Raw genomic sequence first — 25,026 nt, 5'->3', positions numbered from 1 at the left:
TACAAATGGGGTCTACCTTTTACTGTTAGGGTGACGTGGGAAATAAAAAAAACATCCTTTCCATTACATGCTTGGGAAATACATGTGAGTATGTAGTCTAATTAATTCTTGCGACACTGTATTCTGGCATCACATATTTTGCAGGTGTAATAGATTATTTTATATTATTGCTTGACTTAAATGCAGCAGCACCACTCCAATCTGATTCAGCACAACTTGGGGAAAAAAGGCTTTATTAGGTAGTTTTGAATGTGACACCTGATTTTGTGTGGGCCTATCAGTTGTAATCCTAAATATACATGTGTAAGTAGCAGCCACACCAGATCTAAAAGCTGCAATCTCACATTCCCTGACCCCCGCCTCCCATTCCTCTATCCCCAATTATACCAAAATAATTGGGTATGTGTTTGGTACAAAATGGCTAGTGTCTAGACCATACATGAGCATGTAGGTAGCACATAGGTGGCAAATAGAAAGAGCTCTGCAGTGTGGGCATTTTGTTAACATATCTGCTGTCATTGTCACCACTGTTTTCTGCAGCTTCTGCCTCCAGTATACCAGCTGTCATAAATGTACCAGCCATTTGGGCACCACATGCATGAGGAAACACATGAATATGCCCCACCTCAATGAGGTGGCACCTCCATGAGACAAGTCGTCAGCAAAGAGCACTCACTCCTCCTTTTCCCCAAGGGAGCAGAGTAGCCATTTGTGTTTTGCCTGCAAATGCTCCTTTTCCCCTTCTCCTTTGTAAGGGCACATATCAGTTATTTATGTATTTTGTTTGGCAACATCCTTTGCACTGCAACCCCTCACATATAATCTAAGAGAAAGTTTGTGGCCCTTCCTCTCCTCTTCCAGTACACATAGCAGTCTTTTTTTGGCTTATATCAAGGGCTAATGCACCCTTTTCTCCCTCCTCCTCAGTTTTTTTTGCCCTTTTCCTCTTTCTCAAGGATGTAGATAAGCCCCCTTTTATGTGTGGCTCATGCATCCTCTTTCTCCTCTTACTTAAGGATGCAGCGCAGCCAATTCCCTAATTGCCATAATCTAATGATGCCCCTATGCACAATGTCAGGTACTCAGCTGCCAATTTTTTTGCCCAGAAGGCTATACACCAGATGCTATTACTTTGCATAGAAGGTCATCACTGCCATCCACCAGCATGTAGAATGTCATAAGGCAAAAGGAGGCAGAGGAGGATTTGAAGTGGTGACGGTGAGGAGTGAAGTTGGGGTGCTGGTGGCGTGGAAGAGGAGTCTTGGGTTTCTGGCAGTAAAGATAAAGAGTGTTGGGTTGCTGGAATTTAGTAGGAATGTTGGGGTGGTGGAGTGAGGAGGAGAAGGGTTGGCGATGCTGGTGGGTTGGGGGATGAAGAGTGTTGGGGTGCTGGCAGTGAGGAGAGGCATTTTTGGGAGACTTCAAGGGGGACATTTCCCCTTCCTGATACAAGGAGAAAAAATAGGCAGAATCTACCGCTACAATCCAAGAGTAGGCCCAAAAGTACCCACTATGAAGATGTGTGGCAAATAAACTCTTTCATGGATTTCCTGATGATGGCTGGATTCCCCGTACTGTGGCGTATTTGCAGGCATTAAACTCCCCCTTGTCCCATGACAAACACTGGCCTTGCAGAGGTGTGGAGGGCCACAAGGAGTTCTTCTTCGTGTTATCTGCACATGGTTCTCTAATGTGAAACAGAATTTTTATTTAGCCTTAACTGTATCCCTACACTCTCCTGACAATGTAGAGGGTTTTGATAGCATAATGGAATAGGTGGAGACTGATGCTTCAAAGTAGTTAGAAGTCTCACTGAAGCCATCAAATCAAAGTATTTATCCGGTGTGGAATTCCAAAAGATTATTGTACAGTGGATCAATAAAAATCAAAATATGAATGATTTAATGGCAGCCAGTCAAGAAGAAAATTAAAGAATTGACAGTCAGTTGAGGGGAATCATAAGAGATGAATACAATGAAACTGTGCATAGTTCATTGCCTTACAGAAAAAAAAAATCATGTACTCAACTGGCAACAACTTGGCCATAGCAAATGCCACCTTTATAGGTGAAAGCAGAGAAAGCAATATCTATAATAGGTTAAAATTTCTGAAGTACAGAGAGAGCCAGATTGTAATTAAAGAAGGACCCTCTGTGGTATCTGCATGATGGAGAGGATGTGAGTCCTTTATATGGGCCTGGACTGAGCCCTTTTCTATGGAAGAGATTGGCTGCATTAGTTTGCCATGTTCAAGAACTGTAAATGGGTTGGGTTCACTGCTAAGTATGGTAAATGTTACAGCAAGCACATTTTCACACTGAAAAACATATGTTGGCAAATTTCAGGGATTGCTCGTTCAGACAGAAAATGATTGACAAATGTACAGTGAATGTACTTTATAAATAGAATAAATGTTGCCTGGTAAATTTTAAGTAAATGTTGGTCAGATGTTCGGTAAAAGTGCAGCAAATTTACAAGCAAATCATTAATAAATATACCCCTAAGTTTAAATTAATAGATGGGTACATTATCCCATATTTTCTTTCAATCCACTTTCCACTATATATGTTCAGTTTGATCACTCTATTACCCTTTCACCCAAATCCATATGTTTATAAATATTGTGGTTTCTTTTAAATCCTGGCAATAACAAATTAAGAAAATATGTGCAAAACCACCAAACATTTCCTTATTTATGTTTATGTATGTGTCAATTTTTTTTGATTGGTGAATTTTTTACTTTACAACAATTAAACTTTGCTACAATAAGGCATTTTGTTGTTAACATGATATTTATAGGCTACCTTGTTTTACTGATACCAGTCTGATATTTCCTCATGCCAGATTTTTTATTGTGATGGATAAAACATTTTGTTTTATTTTTACCTGCTGTGAATAAATACTTTTTAAGTTAAAATAAATAAGTAGTTAAAAAATGGGGAGCTTTTATCTGTTCGTTCCAAAAAATGTTATGGTAAGGCAAGCATTATTGGGCTTGTTGTTCCTAGTTTTTAGTTCATCTTGATGGCACAAGGACACTGATCATGCACTCAGGGGAAGTGCGGGGATACAGTGATTGCAATCATTGATTGTGGTGCAGTTAAGTTGTGTTTCTAATAATTTGCTGGCTTTGAAGTCATAACCCCAGTTCTTAGCACTGACATTCTGTTTCCTCTCCAACATTATGGCCCAGTGAAACTTAGATGGAACTAATATTAAAAATAGTTATACATATACATTCTGTAATTTTCCTTTTCTGGTCTCTGCTCACGTGAGTATCCTACCCTCCCTAAGTGCCTTTTAACAAGTTCAGATAGGAATATGCAGTGGGGGGGGAGGGGAGATGGGGTTTAACTTTATAGACTGGACAAGGGTTCAGCAGGGGGTCAGCAGGCTGAGCTTATCCATGAGCTGTTGCATACTTCCAGCAACCTCCTGTTGAATGAAGCATTGTACTTTCCAAGTTTGGAAACTCTTATTTCAGAATTCACTCTGCTACCTCTTTCAAACAACCTCTGCAGAGAAGTTTCAATGGTAAAACCTGCCAGCCACAGGCCCATCTCTTGGATAGTCAAACTTTAGGATAATCTTGAGAATGATAGCTTCATGAAACATAGCCCTACCAAGAGGACTGTAAAATCTGCTGATGGCAAGAATGTCTATATAAATGACGACTGTCTTCTTGAATTCTTCTTGAATTTCTGTCTTGATGGCGATTTTGGACTCTTTTCCCTGAAAAACATCAGGGTGGCAGAAACAGGAAACACTCACAGGGTTATTCACAAAAAGGTGAAGGGTTTGGAGAAGTGAAAAATCTAGGACAACATAGCCGATTTGGAATAATTCTCCAATTCAGCTCACTTTCCAGTTCAGCTATATTGTCCTAATTGTCCTGATTGTTCACTTCTCCTGCCTTCTCCAAACTCTTCACCCTTTTGTGGAAAAACCCTGTCAGATACCCAGATACTCTGAGAAAGCAAGCAAGAAGGAAAAGGAACCTATGAGCAACAATATAAAAAAGTAAGTATGAAACAGTGATAAATAGCACTAGACTGTATGCAATTGCAAGGGGCAGCATGATACCAACTAAAAAATGCTAGGTGAAGAACACATAAAAATGGTTCATATGAGTGTCTGTTCTCTCCCAAAAGCCACCAGCTAATGACAAAACCTGCTTCCAGAGAAGCTAAAAATGTCTAGAAAGGGTGCAACATCCCTAAAGGCCTCACCTCTTATAAGTTTGCATTGCCTAGCAATGCCCCCTATGTCCCAGAACACATGGTTGAGCAGTGCTTCCAGGATATTTATACATAACTTACGACAACCACCACCAGAAATTACATCAGCCATTGAGAGTTGAAAAACTTGATGTGGTGTGTGTGGTGACAGATTAATGAACAGAAAAGAGGAAAACAGGGTGCATACAGAAAAAAGAGATGAAAGAGAAGAATAAGCTCCCATGTTCCCAGCCTACCAAAATTTAGCTATGTCTTCAAGCAAGGCATATATATCCAATATCCATCTCTAGTACCTAAAGTAGCACTTGGCCTCAGGGAGATTTACCACTAGCAATGGAGCCTTCCACACAAAAAATCCAGGCCAGGTGGGACAAGTGGCAGGGTGAGTCTTCCTAATCATCTTGAGAATGACAGAGAAAAGAACATTAGGGGGTGGTGCTTAGATTTAACCTTTTATTGGCTAGGACAGGGTTGTCCTCAGGGGGTGGTGCTGACATGAGAGTGCCAGGAAACTTCAGTGCAAGCACATGATCAGGTGTTGCATAAAGAATGGGCTGTGGTCATTCTATTGGCTAGTTCACTTTCTTAAAGTATGATGAAGATGGCAAACAAGTGTACTAGCGGTGTGGGTAACTGCAGGAAAAAAGATTGACAGCGCAGCCTGCATATTTAACTATAAGTAGCAAGTCTACTCCAAATTAAGTAGATTATATCTGATGTCGGTTGAATTTGAATATTATTTCTGTATTTTTTAAATTAAATAAATGACCATAGACTTCACTTTATTTACATTGCCTGATTATGTTAAATAAAAAAACCCTAAACCTGCAATAAATTCAGAGGAAGGCAAACACTTTTGTAATGCTTGCTTTTATTTGCTTCAACAGGGAATAAAATTCCTTCCTGATCCGTATAGGCAATCTGATAATCTACAATGGTTTTCCTACAAATTATAGGTAGCACTTTATATTTTGTACATTCCTACAAAATTAACATGAGGATGTTATAATGTATGTATAAGAGATACACATTAAATCACAAAAAAAATACATTTAACAATGTGGTAAGATAAATGATACCTATCTAAGTTAGCCTGGAGAATTTAAATCTATAAAATAATTACCAGCCATTACTGAATGAGTGTTAATTATATTTATAGCTATTACACCATTGTATAAGAATATGATCACATTAAAATCCCATTTTGATTCTTTGTCTGGACATACTGGGCTTTCTATAAGTGCATTAGAATCGAAAGGATGTAGTCAGTTTCATACTGATCATAAGATAAAAAAATAAGCAGATATAAACTTAATTGGGGTTAACATCCATGAAAACCACACTTTAAGATGGTCAGTAGATCTAAAGATATTTGCAAATTTTTACAAAACTAACCACATCCTTTCCTACCTCCCAAGCCTTCTTATTGGTCAGTGAGAATGTCCATCACCAGAAGTAAATAAGAAATTAAGCTTGACTTTTTTATCTTGAATTGTAGTAGATTTTTTAAAACTTTGTCTACAAAAGTGACAGAAACATAATGGGTACATAATTTACTTCTAGAACATCAAGTTGGAAATTCTGTTGATTGCCACTGAAGAACATTAATTCTAGGATGCATTTCTAGTTAGTGGACTTCCCACTGTTCACAAAAATAGTGGGGGGATGAAATACAATACATACATATATACAGTATAGCTGATATGAGGTATATATAATATATATACCTTATATCAGGGCTAAAATAAGGCAGTTTAATACTATGAAAAAAGTGACAGTGTGAAATACATGGCCTTACTTTTTAGCAAAGAACAATGATTTGCTGTTTAGTTATTGCACATTTTAATTATGCTAATAAAGCTTGTTGTGGTAACTGCAGTTGTTAATAATGCTTAGAAAGATATTTCTCAGTGCAGTAGTTATGGTTAAATGTTCCAGGAAATAATATTGCATGCTTATTCTTGTTGCTCAGCACAACCAATCATCTTTTCTCTTTCTTTTACACAGTACTGAACTCAGAAAAGGGATAGCCTGATTAGTAAAGGGTTATTTTTGATTCCAACATTTATATGCACAATGCTTTATGCTATAGTACTTAGTACACATTGAACTTTCCCCACATATAGATGCATCCAGTTACCTAAAAAATTATACTATTCGACTATTGCTGTAATACAGGTTTTTGTCTTTGGCTCAGCTATCTGAAATTCACTATGGAGAAACTTGTAGCATGAGTTGGTGAATTCCAGCTGCAGGAGGTAAAACCTTGTAACTATAATATTACATAATAGGTCTCCTGCCTGCTCCAGACCTGGCCTTTGCTGTAACTGCACTTATCTGTTATCTACATCAGTGCCATCTTGTCGCTCATGTTAATGTCATCTAACACAGGGAAGTCATCTTATAAATCTCAGTTTCCGTGTAAAATAAAATTACCTTCAAATAGTAGAAATATGTATACATGAATATGTACTATTTAATACCCTTTTTCCTGTAACTGTGCACAATCCTTTTGTCCTAAAACTCCTCATTAGTCTTTAATATCACATTTTGAGTTTATATACATATCACATAAAAATACAGCTACTCCCTCCTTTCCATTTTTTTTCTTTTAATATTAAACACTCGTTTGTTTAAATCTTCCAAACAGGACATGATTCAGGCTGTTTGACCTCCAAAGCTGTGAAAAAGAATATATTCTATCCCAAGGAGATCAGAGAGTGTTGCTTTGTTAGAATGTATTATTCTTTCTTGCAGCGAATTTCATGTTGTCCTTTCAGAATGTCTTTACAATACGTGTCTGTTCAGTGAGTGTACATTGTCCTACTATGCAGGGCTCTAAACAAGGTAGGAAAAGTATGGATTTTCATTCCTTGCGGTGGTCATGGCTGAATACCTGCCCTAGAGGAGAACTATTTCTGCAATAGAATAGTTTTAAAAGCATTCCTTCTTTCAATTTATACTGTATTATTTATGGCTGTGAACAGATGCTAGATATATCAAAAGCTGGTCAATTTCCCTTGTAATTCAAAGATGAACTATAGGTTATGAGTGATAGCAGAGAGGGAAAAAGAGAATAATACAAACTGAGCAAACCAAGGAGCCAAACAAATACAGTAAAACTGTTCATTCTATTTCATGCTGCAGTATCTTCAAAGTTTTAGATGGATATTTGTAGTAAAGATCCACTTTCTAATACAGTCTTCGAAAAAGCAGCCTGTACTAATGTGCTTCCTTTTGGCCTGTAGAAGCTTAAGAGTAGTTTTAGTTTTTTTTCCTTTTCAAACAATCTATCCATCTAATGATTCTGCTTTTACTGAACACTATGGGGGTGATTTACTAACCTAAACACACACACACACCAGGTGTGTGTGATTTTCACACAGCAAAATGTATTTATCAACCAAAAAGTCTCTAAAAGCATATTTCCACTAATGCCATATATGTAAAAATCATGCACATGATGCAAATATAATGCTGCTTCACAGTTTAGACAAAAATGGTTAGCTCATGCATTTACATTCCTTGCATTCATCAACGCAAGCAACACAACATAGAGCTAATTTACCCAACATCACCTTGGAATTCCTTCAGGGCTTTGCACAACACACCTGCTTGGTGTGTACACATTACAAAGGTGTTTAGATTCCACCCATAGATCATGCTGGGAGGGAACACACTGCAGAGGTGTATACATGTTCGTGGTGTGTTTATAAGGTTAGTAAATCAACCCCTATGGCTCAAATATCAGCCATTTTTATGCAGAAAATACCAGTTCCAAACAGGCAAATATTGTGGATATAATACATTTACATTGATCTAGTATGCTTATCGGCTGACTTCAGTGTGCCAGAGTTATTGGTCATCGTTGTTTCTGATTGTAATGGTTTGATGTTGATCAAAATAAAATCATTCATATAGAACAAAATTCTCTTTCCTAGTAATGCCAACTTTTGACATGAGTTCTAATTCAACTTATCATATGGGCTTTGCTCTAGCCTTGCTCCATTCTGTTTCTTTGGGTGTTTCATGTCTTATTTTGAGATGGCATCCCCATTTTAGGATCATATTACTTGTTATGCACAGGACTGTACTCTTAAGTATGATTTATGCCATTTTTTACTAAAATTGAAACTCAATTTCAAGCAAAAAGTAAATCCAATAAGTGCATTGGCAATTCTAGCCAACAAACACTACAACTGTAAATTCACTCAATTTACTTAAATCTGACCTCTTTGTAATTAACCGGAACTAGATTCTACGTAGCCTCTCAAATGTGGTATGTAACAAACTGCAAAGAGAAAAAATTCCCTTGCAATGTGAAATTTCCCTTGCAATGTAAAAATTCCCTTCCAAAGTGAACAACCTATTTGCTTTTACTAAATCTACCTCGATAATTCAGCACAAGGCACATGTGTAATCCAACTCTACCACATCAGATGCAGGCTCTACTGTGGCTTACTCCAGCAGAATTCACATGGCATAAAAAAGACATCTACACTCTGAGATCCTATATTAAACTATATTGTTCATAGAACAACCCACTTGAGCTAATTTTCCAACATGCTTGACTTTGTAGAGTTGACTCTATGATTAAACTCTTTGGATTAAAATGTGTCAGAGGGAGGAGCTGAGTTGGGCTGTGGTGTTTATAAAAATACGTTTATTACTGGATTGCATCTTGGAGTGTGATTGTCATTTCTTGTGATGCCAGTTATTATGTGATAGGTGTGCCTGCTTCCCAAAGGCTGTGCTGTATCTTTGCTTCTGATTGCTGTATCACCACTTAAATCTAAACTTCTAAGGGAAGTTTGAGCATGTTTGCTGGCTACAGGGAACAATTTAGTAGTTTGATATAGCAGTTCTTCTGCATATGAAAGACAGCAGGGAGCTGGCTACAATTTTGTGTATTGTTGCTTTAAGTATTTTTTCCTTTCTGTAAAAAATAAATAATATGTTACAAAAAGCAATGTGTGTGTTAGCCATAAAGTGCACATGTACCCAGGCCATGCACATGTACTGTTATTAACAAACGGTAAAAGAGCTCTTAAACAATTTCTCCTCTACCCCCGTATCTGCAGGTACCGTGGATAAATTAATTCTCAAAAATCACAACATAGACTCTGAAGCTGGTTTCATTCAGTTTTAACAACTTATGGCACCTGATGTTTGCTTATATTACAAGGCTGGTGGGCTGACAAGTTCTGCTGACATAAAAATAAGGAAGGAGCTTTGATTTAAAATCCTTTTAATAAAGATGAATTTATCCACAATGCATGTAGCTATAGAGGTGATTAAGGGCTTAAGCTTATCGCTTGTTCAAATTATGCAAATGCTATAATGCATATTCATGTCACAAGTTACATTTTAATCTTTTTTGCTGCCAGCCTCTGTGTTCCATTTTTAAGCTCATGTGGTCAGAATTCTTTTTTTCTTTTCATCATCGAACAGCTTTCAAAGTTTGCAAAAGACCCCCCAAAACATACATTTTCTGAAAGCACAGGGCTGATAAAACAAGAAGACTACTGATTTTGTTGGTCCTGTGATAGCTACACAAATGTTTTTCAAAACAATATTTAAAGGAAAAACAAACTAAAATAATTATTAACACACACAACCACAATTTAACTTACACATTTCCTATTAAAGCTACGGAATAAAACCTTATTGAGGTAATAAATAACAAATATTTGTAAATGTTAAATTGTGGCTTCTTGTGTGCGTATGGGGGGGTGTTGTGAAAGTTGTTTTATATTAACGCCATCTTGTATTTTTTTTTGCTATTTGCTTAATTACTGTCACCAGAGGATGATAAAGCCCTTGGTGATACTTTAATTTTGGTCCCCTTCAGAAAAACATCAGAGGTGTAAACAGACTTCTGATGTTTCCCCTTAGGGGCGGAAGAAGAGATCAAGGACACAGTCCCCTTTTCCGGTGCTGCCTAACATTTACAATGGAAAATAGATTTTCTCAGTACCGAGCACTTAAGTGTTTATTCACAAATCTGCAGGAGCTGATTACACATGCCTTTATGATCTCCAGTTTATTAATGAACTAGGAAGAGTTTGATACTTTGCCGTTCAATTCTCATTCACAAAGGCATGTATATCAACCTTGCTTCTCGCCATCCTGCACATAACTGCTGCTGATGAGACAAGCATGAAGCTAGGACCCTGATCTCATCAGCAGTAATGGCTGGGAGGGGGATAGTAATGGTGTGGAAGATGGCACACAGCAAGGAGAGGGTGCACAATGACTGGGGAGAGCAGACCTGAGTGGCACTGCAGGTGAACACACAAAAACCCCCGTTCATTGCTCTGTGAGATAGCAGAGGAGTAGGGATTGGAGGGAGGAGGAAACACATCTGATAGTGATAGTAACAGCGTGGTGTGGGCAGTCATATTTACTATAAATGGCTGCCATCAGCAGCTTGTTGGCCACTGATGTCAGCTATTTCTAAATCAGAAGAGTCTAGGAGACCCTTCTGCTATAAATTCATGGTTGCTGAAGCAGACATGAGGTAGGTTTCCATGAGCTTATAGCAGAAAGAAATGTGACCTACATAAGCCCTACTGACCTGAAGTGCTGCAGCTGGTTCTGTTGTGCCATAAGCCTTAAATCATACCAGAAAAAGGGTTTAAACCTCTAAAGACTGCCTTAATTTCACCTTCTCCATTTTTCTCATCCCTACTTCTGAGATAAGGGGGTGATTTACTAACCTAAACACACGCACGCACCAGGTGCGTGTGATTTTCACACAGCAAAACGTATTTATCAACCAAAAAGTCTCTAAAAGCATATTTCCACTAATGCCATATATGGAAAAATCATGCACATGATGCATATATAATGCTGCTTCACAGTTTAGACAAAAATGGTTAGCTTATGCATTTACATTCCTGCATTCATCAACGCAAGCAACACAAGATAGAGCTAATTTACAAAACATCACCTTGCAATTCATGCTTGGCTTTGCACAACACACCTGCTGAGTGTGTACACACTACAAAGGTGTCTAGATTCCACCCATAGATCATGCTGGGAGGGAACACACTACAGAGGTATATACATGTTTGTGGCGTGTTTATAAGGTTAGTAAATCAACCCCAAGATGTCAGCTACATATAAAGTGCATTGTGTTCAGTGTGTTGACTACCACATCGATTGCATTGAAAATAGCTCAAGCAAAGCATAACAAGTGTGTAGCACTGCAATGAAGCAAAGCCTGTGTATGTAATGAGCAATTATGGCAGCCCCCATGTAAATATGAGCTCAAGCTATACATTAGAAACAAGATATTTTCAAAGATGTAAATTTTTTTTTGATTATCTACATCAAGTTAATCTTTTTGTATCTTTTTAAAAATTTGAAAATGCTATACTTTCATAGGCAGTCAATCAGGGATTAATTCTTTCTAAGTACTACACTTTATACCATTTTTCTGTTTGATTAATATCTTGAATTAATGTCTTACATTATTTATGTATATAATAAATCATTATTCAAAGTGTTATTAAGCCATTTTTGCATCATTATGTAATTAAACATAATGTTTACATTAATCCATCTATGTACTCATTCTCCATTTGTTTAGTTAGTGCAGAATTAAAATAAATATTGTCTATCTTGCACTTTCTTGGCTAGGAAAATTATAGGAACTATCACTGTCCTATTATACTAATTGTTTTGCAATAATGTGATTGGTTAAATAGCTTTTGATGGTAGAAGGGAAAGATGATCTTGGCATATTGTATTGCAAATCAATAATGGCTGTGAAGCTGAGCTTCCTAAAAGCTCCAATCTGTGTTGCTTCACTTCCTGTGTTAAGCATCACAAATGTTTGTAGTTTAAAACAGGCAAGACGTCTAAAGATAGCCCTGTGACATTTCTGATACAATGAAGCTTAAAGAGTTCAATTTGATAGATGCGTGAAAGCAAAATCTAGTTTGCTGAGTCTAGTTGCTTATATTGAGCTGCCATGGTGAAGGTTTGTGAGCGCACACATTATTGGAAGTGAGGGGAGGGGGCGCTGCATTTTATTCCTTGTAATTTATTACCACTTTACCAGTTTGTCTGTTGCCATTATGTTCATATGAATGGCTGATTCACAAACACATTCTAACCTGGTATAGATGTACTGTCTTAAGGGGGAAAACATTTTACCTGCATCATATGTGAAGTGCTGTATACTACAGCTAAAACAAGCAGGTTCACCAGCTTGTCAGTTTAAATGAAAGGCCATGCTTATCATTTTTTAGATGGCTTCAATATTAATGGGTTTTGACAATGTACTCATTGCAGGTCAGAGGCAAAGTTCTTAAGTAGAAATTAATCCTACAGAGTACAGTGGCCATTCCCACCTCCACTGACCTAAACATCAAAATTCTGACACTGCAAGAAGTGAGGGACTCCTATTGTTGCTTGAGATGTTTTCATGGGCTCAACAAGAAGCTGTAATGGGCACTTCAATCAGTTCACACAAGTGATATATTCGCTTTTTATTTTCTTACTTTCCAATCCATGCATGAAAAAATACAGGCTGCATGTCCACATCAAAACTGATGCTGGTTTATTTCACTTACGGGGAAACAAGAGCCATATCCATGCTTATTTATGAAGCTTTGTAAAAACAAATTCTTCCACATACCAAATGTCTTGTTGTGCTGTTTTCCCTGTGTAAGGTTTTTAGATTAAATTACAGTTGTTATTATTATTATTATTTCTATTCATACTTTATGTGCAGATAAATTTAGGCTCATTAACCAACGGAGTTGAGAATCCTCACACAATACATTGCAAGGATATTCACTTTAATTATCCAACCATGTGAAAACTAATACTTTGAATACTCAATCATGTGCAAATAAAATAAATAACAAACAATGAAATGTTTACACAGCGGAGAACCACAATGAAATATTATAGCAGTTGGCTACACAGCTGAGATACTCAAATTAACTTTGTTACCAAAAACCTAAAGAAGTATATTAAGCTGGCAGATAGTGAGTATTTCTTAAGAGCCTGACATGGGCAATCTCATAGGAATCAGAAAGTATTGGGGGACCTCTGTAGTATGTCATAGTTGGCTACTGGCTAAAAGCTGAACTCCAGGTAAAAATCTGTAGTTCTTAAAGACAAAATACATATACACTTGCCAAATTATCTGCATTTCTGTCCATTTAGTTCTGAAATTTACACAGCTCTGCAACACAACACAACTTTGTTTGATAAGGTAGGAGATATGTCCATTCCTCTGCCTGTGATTGGACATTGGAAGGAGAAACAGGAGGCTGATAAGTTCATGTATGATTTTATTCCCCCTAAATACTATACTATACTGATTATCTTGTCATTGTATGCAAATGTCTTGCAAGCGCAGAAGCACAGCACAGTAATTCATGCCTTATTGAGCTATGATTTCTAACCTGTCAAACCCCACCTAAGCAGTCTCTAGGGGTCTGACTCATCCTTTGTGCCCTATGCATGGTGACTGTGATTCAAGAAAAATCATTCTCACTATGCCACTGCCTCTGTTCATGGTCAACATAGCTCAAATTAATGTTACAGCATTGGGTGACATTTATCCACAAAGGATTTGTCCATTTTTAATTCTTCTACTCCAATCAAAAATGCAAATTATAATTCTTTCAAGGTTCTTTAAATAATACTGAAGATGTTACCAGATAAAGGTAAATTGTGTGATATAGCTCAAGGTAACCAATTGCTGAGAAATTTCCATTACCGACTATGCTCAACTGTTAACTTATTTTTATGTTTATTCATCTTGGCATACAATACATATTAACTTATTTTGAAAGCAGATAATGATGTATGGCCACACAGGTATTGATTATAAAGTAACATTTTGTCATTTGCATAAGGGCTAATTCACGTTGGCTCTGACTAAGTCATTGATTTGGCAGTGGTGCATGCGCAGGCTGACTGGCCTTTAGTCATATATGAGGTCATTCTGTCAGCTGGCTGCCAGCTTCTGCCAGCATGACCCTTCTGCCACATGAATGTAATTACGTATCCCTATTTGTATTAGCCCTAAGGTGTGCTTTCAGGAACTCATTCTGACCTACGGCGGTATATGTTTTGGTTGCCTATTATTCTTGCTGTTACCGGTACTATTGTTAGTGTTATCATTTGTATAGCCCATGCTATGTATATGCTTAATAACACAGCATATACAATTCAGAAGATAATATTTTATGATTCAAGTTATTTTCCTCAGTTGTTTTTCTAAAGTGAGAATACCAATACATGTAGTGAATATTATTTCTGAAGAAATTATTTCCTGTATTCCGCTGTAAAGGAAACTTTTGTAACTAATGATGAACAATTCTATGCTGGATCAATTTCAGTGACCTTCTTTACATTGTCCTTTGTGCCAGGAATTAAGTATATTATGTAACCCCCAAACACAAAAATGTTGCAGAAGCAGTAAAAAATGTGTTCTTATCCAGGAAAGACACCATCTCCTCCTAGGTTTTACAGATATATGTAATAATGTCTTAATATTCTTTAACCTCTTGCCGTCCTCCCGTTGTGAAAAAACGGACACATGACAGACTCACACGGCCGGGTTGCCGTCATGAGACAGCATTTTTCTCCTGATCGCGCACGCCCCCTAGCACTGGCAGAAAAAACCCACCCGTTCTTTACAGCCGTTACTGGCTGTTTGACATACAACCGATCGGTGGCTCTATAGCCTACCAATCGTATGTATGTGCTGGCTGGCTGCGCGCCCCCCTTCCTCGAGTGCCGCTGCCATGAGTGCGCCCCCTCCTGACCCCTCACCTTCAAGCCCTGGATCTGCTAGCCCGGGAGGGTGTCAAGAGGTAAGATGGGAGGGAGTTCAGCATCTTCCTCCTTGCTGATCTCCCTCTGTGCTGTGAATGCGGAAGTGATGTGTAATACATCCCTTCCGCATTCACCTGTCAGTCATCTGGCTGCTATAGCCAGAGAGAAGAAGCTGATGAAGCAGATCTCTGCTTCATCAGCTTCTTTTGGGGTCCCCAGGTGACATTAGTGGTCTTAGAGACCACTAATGTCTCCATAAAGAGGACCTGTCAGTGTGCCTTTGCTATTATATAGGGGGATTGTTATCCCCTATGTGATAGCAATAACAATAAGTGTAAAAAAAAAAGTAAAAAAAGAACCCCAAAATGTTTAAGTCCTTCACCCCCATGTTTACACACATATAACGTAAATATGCGTTCGATGCGCCAGCTTGCAAAAATGACAATTGCGCTACACATGTTACATATCGTCGCGAGAATTTTTACATTTGCGGTAATTTTTCCTTAATATATAAAAAAATAAAACCCCCAGTGTTGATTAAATACCACCACAAGAAAGCTCTATCTGTCCCTAAAAAATTGTATAAAATTAATTTCAGTACAGCATTGAATGACTGAATAAATGTCAGTCAAAGTACCGCAGCGTTAAATACTGAAAAATGGCCTGGACAGGATGGGGGTTTAACACCGCGGACTTCAAGTTGTAAAGTTATTACTGAATCCTGTTGTATGAACAGTAATGTATTACCACTACTTACCACTGTCCCAACTTTTTTGAGATGTGTTGCTGCCATCAACTTCAAAATGACCTTACTATTTCATAAAATAGTACATTTTCTCACTTTAAACATTTGATATTTTTCTATTCTGAAAAAATAAGGGTTTGAGGTTTGAAAACCATTGCATTCTGTTTTTATGTAGATTTTACATTATTGTACCAACTTTTCTGGAATTGGGGTTGTAGGATCTGAAATGTGGGAATCTCCCAGAAATCCCACTTCCCAGTTGTTACAATGAGTCTGTGAAATTAATGTATTCTGGGGTGGATATGGTTTTATGCAGTGGAAGACATGACCTGGACCAAGAAAGATGCAGGACCCCTGTAAATGATTTTAATTCTTTAATAATACAGCAGAGAACAAAATACCCATATGACCAGTAAGTTGCTCACAAACCTTTCTAAATGACTTACCACTATCTGAAAGTTAAAGCTATTTCATGACCACAAAATCAGCAGAATCAGTTGGGAATAAAAAAAAAAGCTGGGTGCATTTCTAAATGCATTTCCATGACTAGCTATTAACTTATATAGGTAAAAACAACAGATTGTTGATCCAGGGAATATCCGATTGCCTTAGTGGATCAGGAAGGAATTTTTTCCCCCGTTGGAGCAATTGGACCATGGTTTAAATGGGTATTTTGCTTTCCGTTTTCAATTTCATAATTTCTTCCCTTCTTTTATATTGGTTGAATACAATAAACTTGTGTCTATGACATAAAACAGCTGTAAACACAGTACACTAGTGCTAATTATAAGAGGATTAAAATAAATTGTGCTCTGTTATTTGACCATTTAACTTTTTTTTCCCAAAGCCACATGTGTTTCTCTTTCCCATTCTAATGGAAGATATTCTAATTGGCATTTCCGTATTGTAACTTTGTCAAAAAATGATAATGAAATTCATATTTCATTCTGTGCTCTTTTCTACATTGGTCTCCCAAAGCGCTAATATTTCTATTCTTATGAATATTTTATGCCGGTGTTAATGTATCGTAGAGGATACGGGTGGTGTAGAATCTCGATGGAGATTCTAACAACACGCAACAGATAACCCTCTCTGCTTCCTATTAAACTCTTCAACAGCTTGTTAGATTTCCCGAAGCTTTAATCAAACACTTTTTAAACAAATTGAAATACTCCTACTATTATTGATATGCCTGTAGGAATATTATCCAGATGTTTATTCTGATTTGGAAAAGAAACACCAAGCAAATTTTTTTAATGAAATTGTAAATATGCTCATGGAGTGCTTTGGAAAGGGTTTTTGAAGTTGATTTTCTCCTTTAATCCACTGAGAGTATTTCTGGCTTCTGTTCCTTAGTCACTGCATTTAGTTGACTGAGTAGAGTGGCTTATAATGGTTACTTATGCTTACATTGCATTTTTATGAGTATATTCTGGGGCAAGCATACCTGGCAACTTTCTGAAATGAGAGCATGCGGACAGGAACCAAAAACCATGTAACCCCCTGTAAGTCAACTTTGCACATATACTATTACTAATACTGTATATCAAGGACACAATATCACATATTTACAGACTTTTTTACAACAGCCAACATAAGAAAGGTACAGGATAATACAAAAACACTTTTATCTTAAATGCACTACTAGTTGTTAGAATGTTGCTTGTCCTATTATATCATATAATTCATTTTATGAGCTACTAATATTTAAATAAAACACCTTAGAAGAGGGGCTCTTGCAAAAAGTTAAAGGAATGTTACACAGGATTTAGGTACATCAAAGAAGTTAAGAGGGACAAATAGATTTAGTTCCTAATGGGGACATACAACAATGAAAAAAGCATGTACAATATGTGCCGTGGTAATGTGGAGTAGAATGCTAATTTAATCATGCATTACCACAACACATATTAATGCATGAACTGTGATGCCATGTGTTGCACCATCATTCTTTTTGAATGGCATCTCAATGCACTATTGCAATACCAGGTAATACACCCTGACTGTAAGATAAAAATAGGCCATGTCCATTTTAATGTGCTGATGTGTGTTGCCATAACATTAAAAATTAAGTGGCTGGCTTAGCACACACTAACACACAAACATAGTCTGAATAGGTACTGAAATATTGTGCCTTTATTCAATGTAGTGTATAGTTTGTATTCAAATTTGTGAATTTACTCCAGGCAAACAGCTATATGCATAGTTGAGGTACATATTGTACATAGGAGCTGTTCTACATGACAAACATTTTGGACCCTGTTCACCCTGTCCTGAGGTTGAAATAGTCCTGGCAAGTAGCAGACCAAGGACGTTGACTGGAATTTTTCCTGCAGTTATTCAACAGAGCTAGGTTACCTTCTTGGTATCAGTCTGTGAATGGACAGTGAAGACACAGCTAAGAATAATGAGGTCAGCGCTCTATAGATATCAGGCTCCTTGTTATGGACATGTTAATGCATCACACCTAATCGATTCCTATTGCTGCCTCTTCCAACAAAGTACAAAGAAATTACAAAAGGCTCATTCTCTAGTTACATTTATACATTATATATATATATATTAGAGAATAAGCATTTTGTAATATACATACATACATACACACATACATACACACACACACATTTTTATACACAGAATACATGACTGATTTGTTTATTTCATTTTAATAGCTGCATGGAGTTAAACTTTAAATGAGAACTCCCAGAAAAAATTGTATTAACCCATGCAGTGGGGCTACCCCTGCACTGCAAGGGATAAAGTAGAATTAAAGTCATTTTTTTACATATATCTACTGCTAGCAAGCAGTAGAGATATGCAAAACATTTTAAGAAATAAAAAAGTTACCAAATAGGTAAAAACTTCCCTTTGTCTCCACTGCTCGCTCCCGCCTGTAAAATCCAGCTTCTCAAGGGGCCAGAGGATGAATTTGGGTGCATGTGCAGTGCAGATCATCAGCGGGGAGAAGAGGAGAGACACAGTAGAGGTGAATGCATGCATCCGTGAGTGTGGAAGTTGGACAGACACTATGGGAGACGAGGAGTCTGCGCTGGATACGAGACCAGCAGCAGTGCTGGAGGGACAGCTGAAAACTACTGGAAAGAAGAAGATGATCGGATCAAGAGGCATCACTTAAAGTGACATTAAATCCTCAGATTTTTTAACATAAAACAATACTGTAATGTGTGCCTTACTGTAATCCATAGTAGTTTCACTTCTCTTTGCTGCTCTTCCTTTTAAATCCTCATGTCTTCTCATGCTTGGGGAGAACTTCCCTTTGCAGCTGAGTGCCTCTTCCTGTAGTGCTGGCTCAGGTTGCAAACGTACACACAGACACCATCTATCCATTTCAGAGACAAGGCAGTCTGCTGCAAAACAGACGTTCTGCCCCGCATGAGAACAGATACAGATTTAAAAGGAAGAGCAGCAAAGAGAAGGAAAACAACCATGGATTACAGTAAGGCACACATTACAGTATTGTTTTATGTTAAAAAATCTGAGGGTTTAATGTCACTTTAAGGTAAGTCCTTAAAGCAGCATGGGAGGGGGATGTGACTTTAATGTCATTTTAACGGCTCGTTTTTGTCTAGGTGCTAAAAAAAAAAGTTGGCATCGCCAAAGCTTGTTATTTCAGGGATTTGTGTGTTTTCAGATGAAAATAATCTACTCCCACTTTTGTTTTTGTTTTTTCATTGGTGCATGCCACCCATGGAAGTGCTTAGCTAAGCATACAATTTGTTTTAGCAATAGCTTGCAAATTAACCTTGAAAAGGGCAGAAAATTTGGCTCATATGGACTTCAGTAGAGTTGGGGTTGTTTTGGGTTATGGGACTTCCAGATGGGTTCGCCAAACCTCCTGCACATCGAACATTGCCTGGCTCCTCACTAATGAATACCACCACTTTCATCCAGGAAATCAGCAACAGTTTAGCCCCAAGATACCCATAAAACATGGTGGCTACATGAATGAATATCCAAATCATTTTTACCATTTGATACTTATGGTTCTTTGTTTGTCAAAAATTATTGGTTAGATGATAAAGGATTTTACAATCACTATTTCCTACAGCTGTGAATGCAGCTTCAATAAGCTTTTAGGTGTTTCCCACTGCACCTTAATAAAAATACACATATTATGCAGCAAATCGTAAGTGTACTAGTGAATGTACCACAGTGCTCATACTGTAGTATTGCCAGGAGAGGACTTTTTTGGAAAGCTGCAATTATATCAGCCCAGTTGCTCTGGCTATCTGTGGGGGTCAATAACCAAAGAGGATTAATCGCCTCTCTTATTTCCAGTCACAATCAACAACAAAAAACTGCACAATGATGTTCAGCATTTTTTCTAGTTTTTCAAGGAGGATCAGAAACATGGGATGACTATGCATTTTAGGTAATATACTTGGTTAAATGCTGACCAGCGGTGTGTGACTTACATTTGTTGACGGAACAGGGGAGGGCTGGGAACCTCTGGCCTGGTAGGCAAACACAATCCAGTGGTCCAGTGTTTCTTTCATGGTAGGACAGACTAATGAGGTCTACACAAAATATACCAAGGCATTTCCCCTAAAAGAAAGACATAGGCAGCACTGGAATTTCAGAAGATCAGCATGATCTGATTTAGTACTTTGTTATATAAGCACTGGCAAGCCGACAGTAAACATATTCTAATTATTTAATAAAACAGAGCCAAGAGAAATCATGTACATTTATTCACAGGAACAAACCCAATTTATGCTTCCAGCAGTTTACTCTACTCTATTTAGAGCAGTATTATGCTTTTTGCTTAATTAAAGTGGAACTCTAGGAAAAAGACTAAATACACAGTAAACTACATATAAGCTAGTTTATCTGGAGAAGGCTTTCCAACTCCGATAGACCCTTCTTTTGATTTGCACACATCTGCCAAACTGTTTAGCCAGAAGGTCCACTTTTTTGTTTCCTTGTTCAGCCTAACATTTTCTAAATCGTATTGCATGATATTGATTACTCTTCCATTACCGGGCTCATGGTGAAGAAATGGCAAAGGAAATCACAAAAGGAAATAGATGTGTCATTTGTTAGGCTTTGTGGCGTGATGAAAGTGTGTGGAACACAGGCTGCCTGAACAAAACATATATCTTTTGCTAAGAGTGTGTGTATGTGCAAATGCCTAGATGATAAACATGAAAGTATTTAACATATTCATAACAAGTAGTAAAAGAGCTTTAAAATAAGCCACCACTAACTTCTCTAGTTGCTTGTACTGTGAAGTAATGTATCCTCAAAGATCAACACAAAGACTCTTCACTTAGATGTCAGCCATTATAATGCAGCTTGCACCACCTGGGGTTTATTTTCATAACAGAGCTGACAGGCTGCCAAGATTCTGCTTTCCACTGAAAAAAAGGTGAAATGACCTGAGATTTCAGTGCCTCTATTATATATTTTGAAGATTAATTTCTCCACAATGCCTATAGCTACAGAGATTAAAGATGACTTTTAAAGTGCTTGTAATGATTGTCCACAATATAAAAATACTGTAATGTGCATAGTTCGTCCCAGGTTCATTGTAAGCAATGACCATTGCCCAACTTGATGGAAGGCATGAACACAAGGTGGAAAGACTTGCTAAGAGAATGACAGCACAAGATTCAGATGTCATACACTGTGTTTCTGTGTTATATACGATGCACAGTATGTAAAACTATGATATTCACTGTATGTATGTAATGAGTATTATGAAGGATTTCCTTCAGCGTTACATCATAACAGAGATGCAACAAGTATTATGTCCATAGACTGATTCAAACCAATGTTTAGCTATATATGGTATAACATAATTTAATTATACTACTAGATTTATATACACTGTGATCACATAGATAGTTCAAATATAAACACATACAGACATAGTAAAAGCCCAATTACCTTAACTGCTGCAAAATGAATGCCCTGGAGGGAGATTTTACAGTAGTCATGCTTTTTCATTTTGATGGTTTAGCAAAGAAAACAAAACAAAGTATAAACAAACTAAGTGCAGATCTAAAGTAGTAAAATATGTAGTCAGTACTTGTATTATTGCTGTCATGGGAATCATACCTGTTTTGGTTTAAGTTTGTTTAATTAAAATGCTGATATACTAGTATTATAAATGTGTGTTCCTTGGGATTTTGAAAGGATTACTGTTTCACTCAATGCACTAATTGTGCCACTATTTTCTTTTTTCTGTGTCAGCCCAAAAAGTACTGGAAAGTCACATAAGGTTGAGATATAAGAGATGCTCAATGCAGTAGCCACCCCATAAGAAAAAATATTTTGTGATGCCACTAAACCATGGGAATGTCATTTACATTCTATTTTTTTGCTTTCCATTTCTCTGTAAATGGAGGGTAAAATGTAAATCTTAGAGATTTTTCCGTTTTGTTTAGAAAAGTAGTCCTCTACTGGTGAGGAATATACTTTGCAAGGAGGGCTTTAAACAATGTTAAAGTTGACTGTTACCTTTCTTTGTTCTGTAAATAATGAAAATAATAATGTTTGCCTTACCTTGTAATGTAACCAACTGCCTGAAAAATGAGGTGGGGTCTTTATCAACTATTAGTGACTGATTAGTGCTGGTCCATTTAGCAATGGGGGTGTCTTTCAAATTATCTCACCAAAAATTAAACTCTGCTGGAGTTGCTTCAACAATTGTGCAGACAATGAGCCACAGATACAAGCAGGGAATAGGACTTCTGGGGCAGGTCTGTAAATAAACAGTGTGTAGAATACCTTCTATATTGCAAGAACGTGACATCAAAGTATTTTGGCCATTTTTCAAAATTCACAGCGGCTGCGGACTGCAATGAGTATATAATGTTAATAATAAATTACAAAGCAGTTTGCATACAAATATAATGTGATATTTAATTTTTTGTAAAATATTTGTGTGTGTAGTAAATTAAATACACAATTAGGTACCCAATTAATTTGTAGCATGTTCAATAGAAGGGTTTTATTTTGTGTGTGCATGTGTGTTCTTCAATATTTTATTTTTTCCATAACAGAACTCTCAGAAGGACAAAGAGAGGGAGAAGGAGAAACATATATACTTTACCTCCAGACAGAGGCATCCACTCTGCTGAGGGAGGGAGACACAAAGCAAAGATTTCTAGGAGGTAAATGTGTTGAAATAATTGTCAATAAAATAATAAATCGTGTCAGCACTCATTATGCATCAACTTACAAATGCAATGGAATTAATTTACTAAGGTATAGAGGCTGTTTAGTGAATGAATGTTAGTGAATTATGTGAAGCTGTGTTCACTTGGAATAACCAATCATATGCTAGAAGAAATCTTGAATTGTTTTTATTTTCTTGCACATAATTGGGTATTCAAAGTAAACACAGCTTTCCCTTTTCATTAACATTGAACATTTAATTTGCTAGGTGAACAGCCTCTACTGCTTTAGTAATTTGAATTCACTATTTTTTTGCATTTTTTTAACAACCTTTAAAATTTAACCCCAATATATGATTTGCATTTTAAGAATTATCTCTTAGTACTTTAACCCCCAATATATATTTTTCCTTTTTAGAATTACCATTAGTAATGGAATCCAACTATATATTTTGCCTTTTTAGAACTATTGTTAGTAAATTAATCCCTATATATTTTCCATTTTAAGGACTGCATGGGAAATATTATCTTGGCTACTAAGTGCCTAAACAACTTGTTAGCAATAATCTGATTGTTATTAATGAGATTGGCAGTAAATGGATAAACCTGTAGTGGCTGAAAAAATATTAGCTTAGCCTGGGGTTGCATAGAAAATACAGATAAATGCTATAGCATATTAATAGCTGAGCTACGTTCTCCCTCTAAAGTGCTGCAGTAGCCCCAGAATTCACGGGGGTCGGCATTTGAGCAAGCTGGATTGCCCCTCCTCCACCACTACCTGGCAATACATGGGTCTGGCAATAAGTCACTTAAAAAACAAAATAGTGTGTGCGTCCTAATCTCCCCACAAATAGATGTTCCATTTTTCTAGGGGCTTTGAAAAGATAACTGCTCAACTAAAGTTCTAAAGTTATGATGTGACCCCTGAATGCAAGAGTGCATTCTATGGAATAATTTTCTTCGTTAATGCTTTTTTCACCTAGTACAGGTTTACTAGGAATTGCTCAAGCTGTTTATCCCTAGCTGAACTACATTTTTTTAAAGCTTTACTCCAGGAAGATATAATAGACAGAAATCAGCCTCTACAGCAGAGCTCAAATTTAGGATGGGAGAAGCAGAACAAGGAGACAGTCAGGTGTGTGGGATTGTTCATGTACAACAAGATAGATATAGAAGATGGATTTTTAAGAAGGCTGTGGGGAACACATATGTGGAATCAATGATTTGTAAAGGGGCTGTCATAGCAGTGATCTCTAGCAGTGTCAGGTACTGTGTCTCCAGTCCATGATCATAACCAAGCAAAGTTTAGTTTGCTGGACATCCACTGAACCAAGCAAACCATATTCAAACCACAAACCCCATTAAAGTCTATAGGTACTGAATCTTGTTATTTTTTCTGATACTCCTGGCACTGCCATGGGGGACATGTACCAATGCAAACTGTTTTTGTAAAAATTACTATTCAGAGGTGAATGGGTCTTTTACTTTGGCTTAAAGGCAGCATTAAAATACACAATTTCTTTAAAATGTGCTTGGTAGATGCCTTACAACTATATGTGAAGTTGTGCACCAGTATAATGTACTTATGCACAAGTGATATTTGGAAAACGAAAACTATTGCCGTCTTCATTCTGTTTGTAAAAAATGGTATGGGGTTCCCTTCAAAATCCTTTATCTACTGGGACAGTGCACATTGTTTGGAAAATCACATCATCAAGTGATGTAGATCCAGAGTCAGGCATGATGATAGATGACCAACAACCCTATAACAGGACTAAACTGCTCCACTGCTACTCCTGTCACAAATGGCAGTACCCTGGCTCTGGTAGAATGCAAACAACAGCACCAGGGAACCTAGGTGACTTAATTAACAAAATATGACCATGACCATATTTGCTCAATGACAATACCTGGTATCCACATTGGGTTGCTTACAATTTAAAGCAAAGCTGCATCTGCCAGAGGTTTGGGCAGACAAGCAAACTGTTCAGATCTGCACATTTTATTGGCGTGTTTTCTGAACTGCAAACAGGATAGGTTTTCGTTGAACTAGTGTTTAACACAAACCCGCAGCTCATTCCTACCATTAGGTTGCA

General features: G+C 37.2%; 1 protein-coding gene across 1 annotated transcript in view; it reads left to right on the top strand.

The window, feature by feature from the left end:
* The window catches only part of LOC108787796 (teneurin-2-like), a 547,945-nt gene that overhangs the window by 488,115 nt on the left and 34,804 nt on the right, over positions 1–25,026 (top strand). Inside the window, exon 4 of the mRNA XM_018557442.1 lies at positions 22,817–22,927. Within this exon, the coding sequence (XP_018412944.1) occupies positions 22,817–22,927 (111 nt within the window). The remainder of the gene's footprint in view (positions 1–22,816; positions 22,928–25,026) is intronic.

This window comes from Nanorana parkeri, unplaced genomic scaffold (assembly GCF_000935625.1).
Source record: "Nanorana parkeri isolate BGI_ZX_2015 unplaced genomic scaffold, ASM93562v1 scaffold283, whole genome shotgun sequence".
Taxonomy (NCBI): Eukaryota; Metazoa; Chordata; class Amphibia; order Anura; family Dicroglossidae; genus Nanorana; species Nanorana parkeri.
This window is presented reverse-complemented; position numbering and strand designations above follow the sequence as displayed.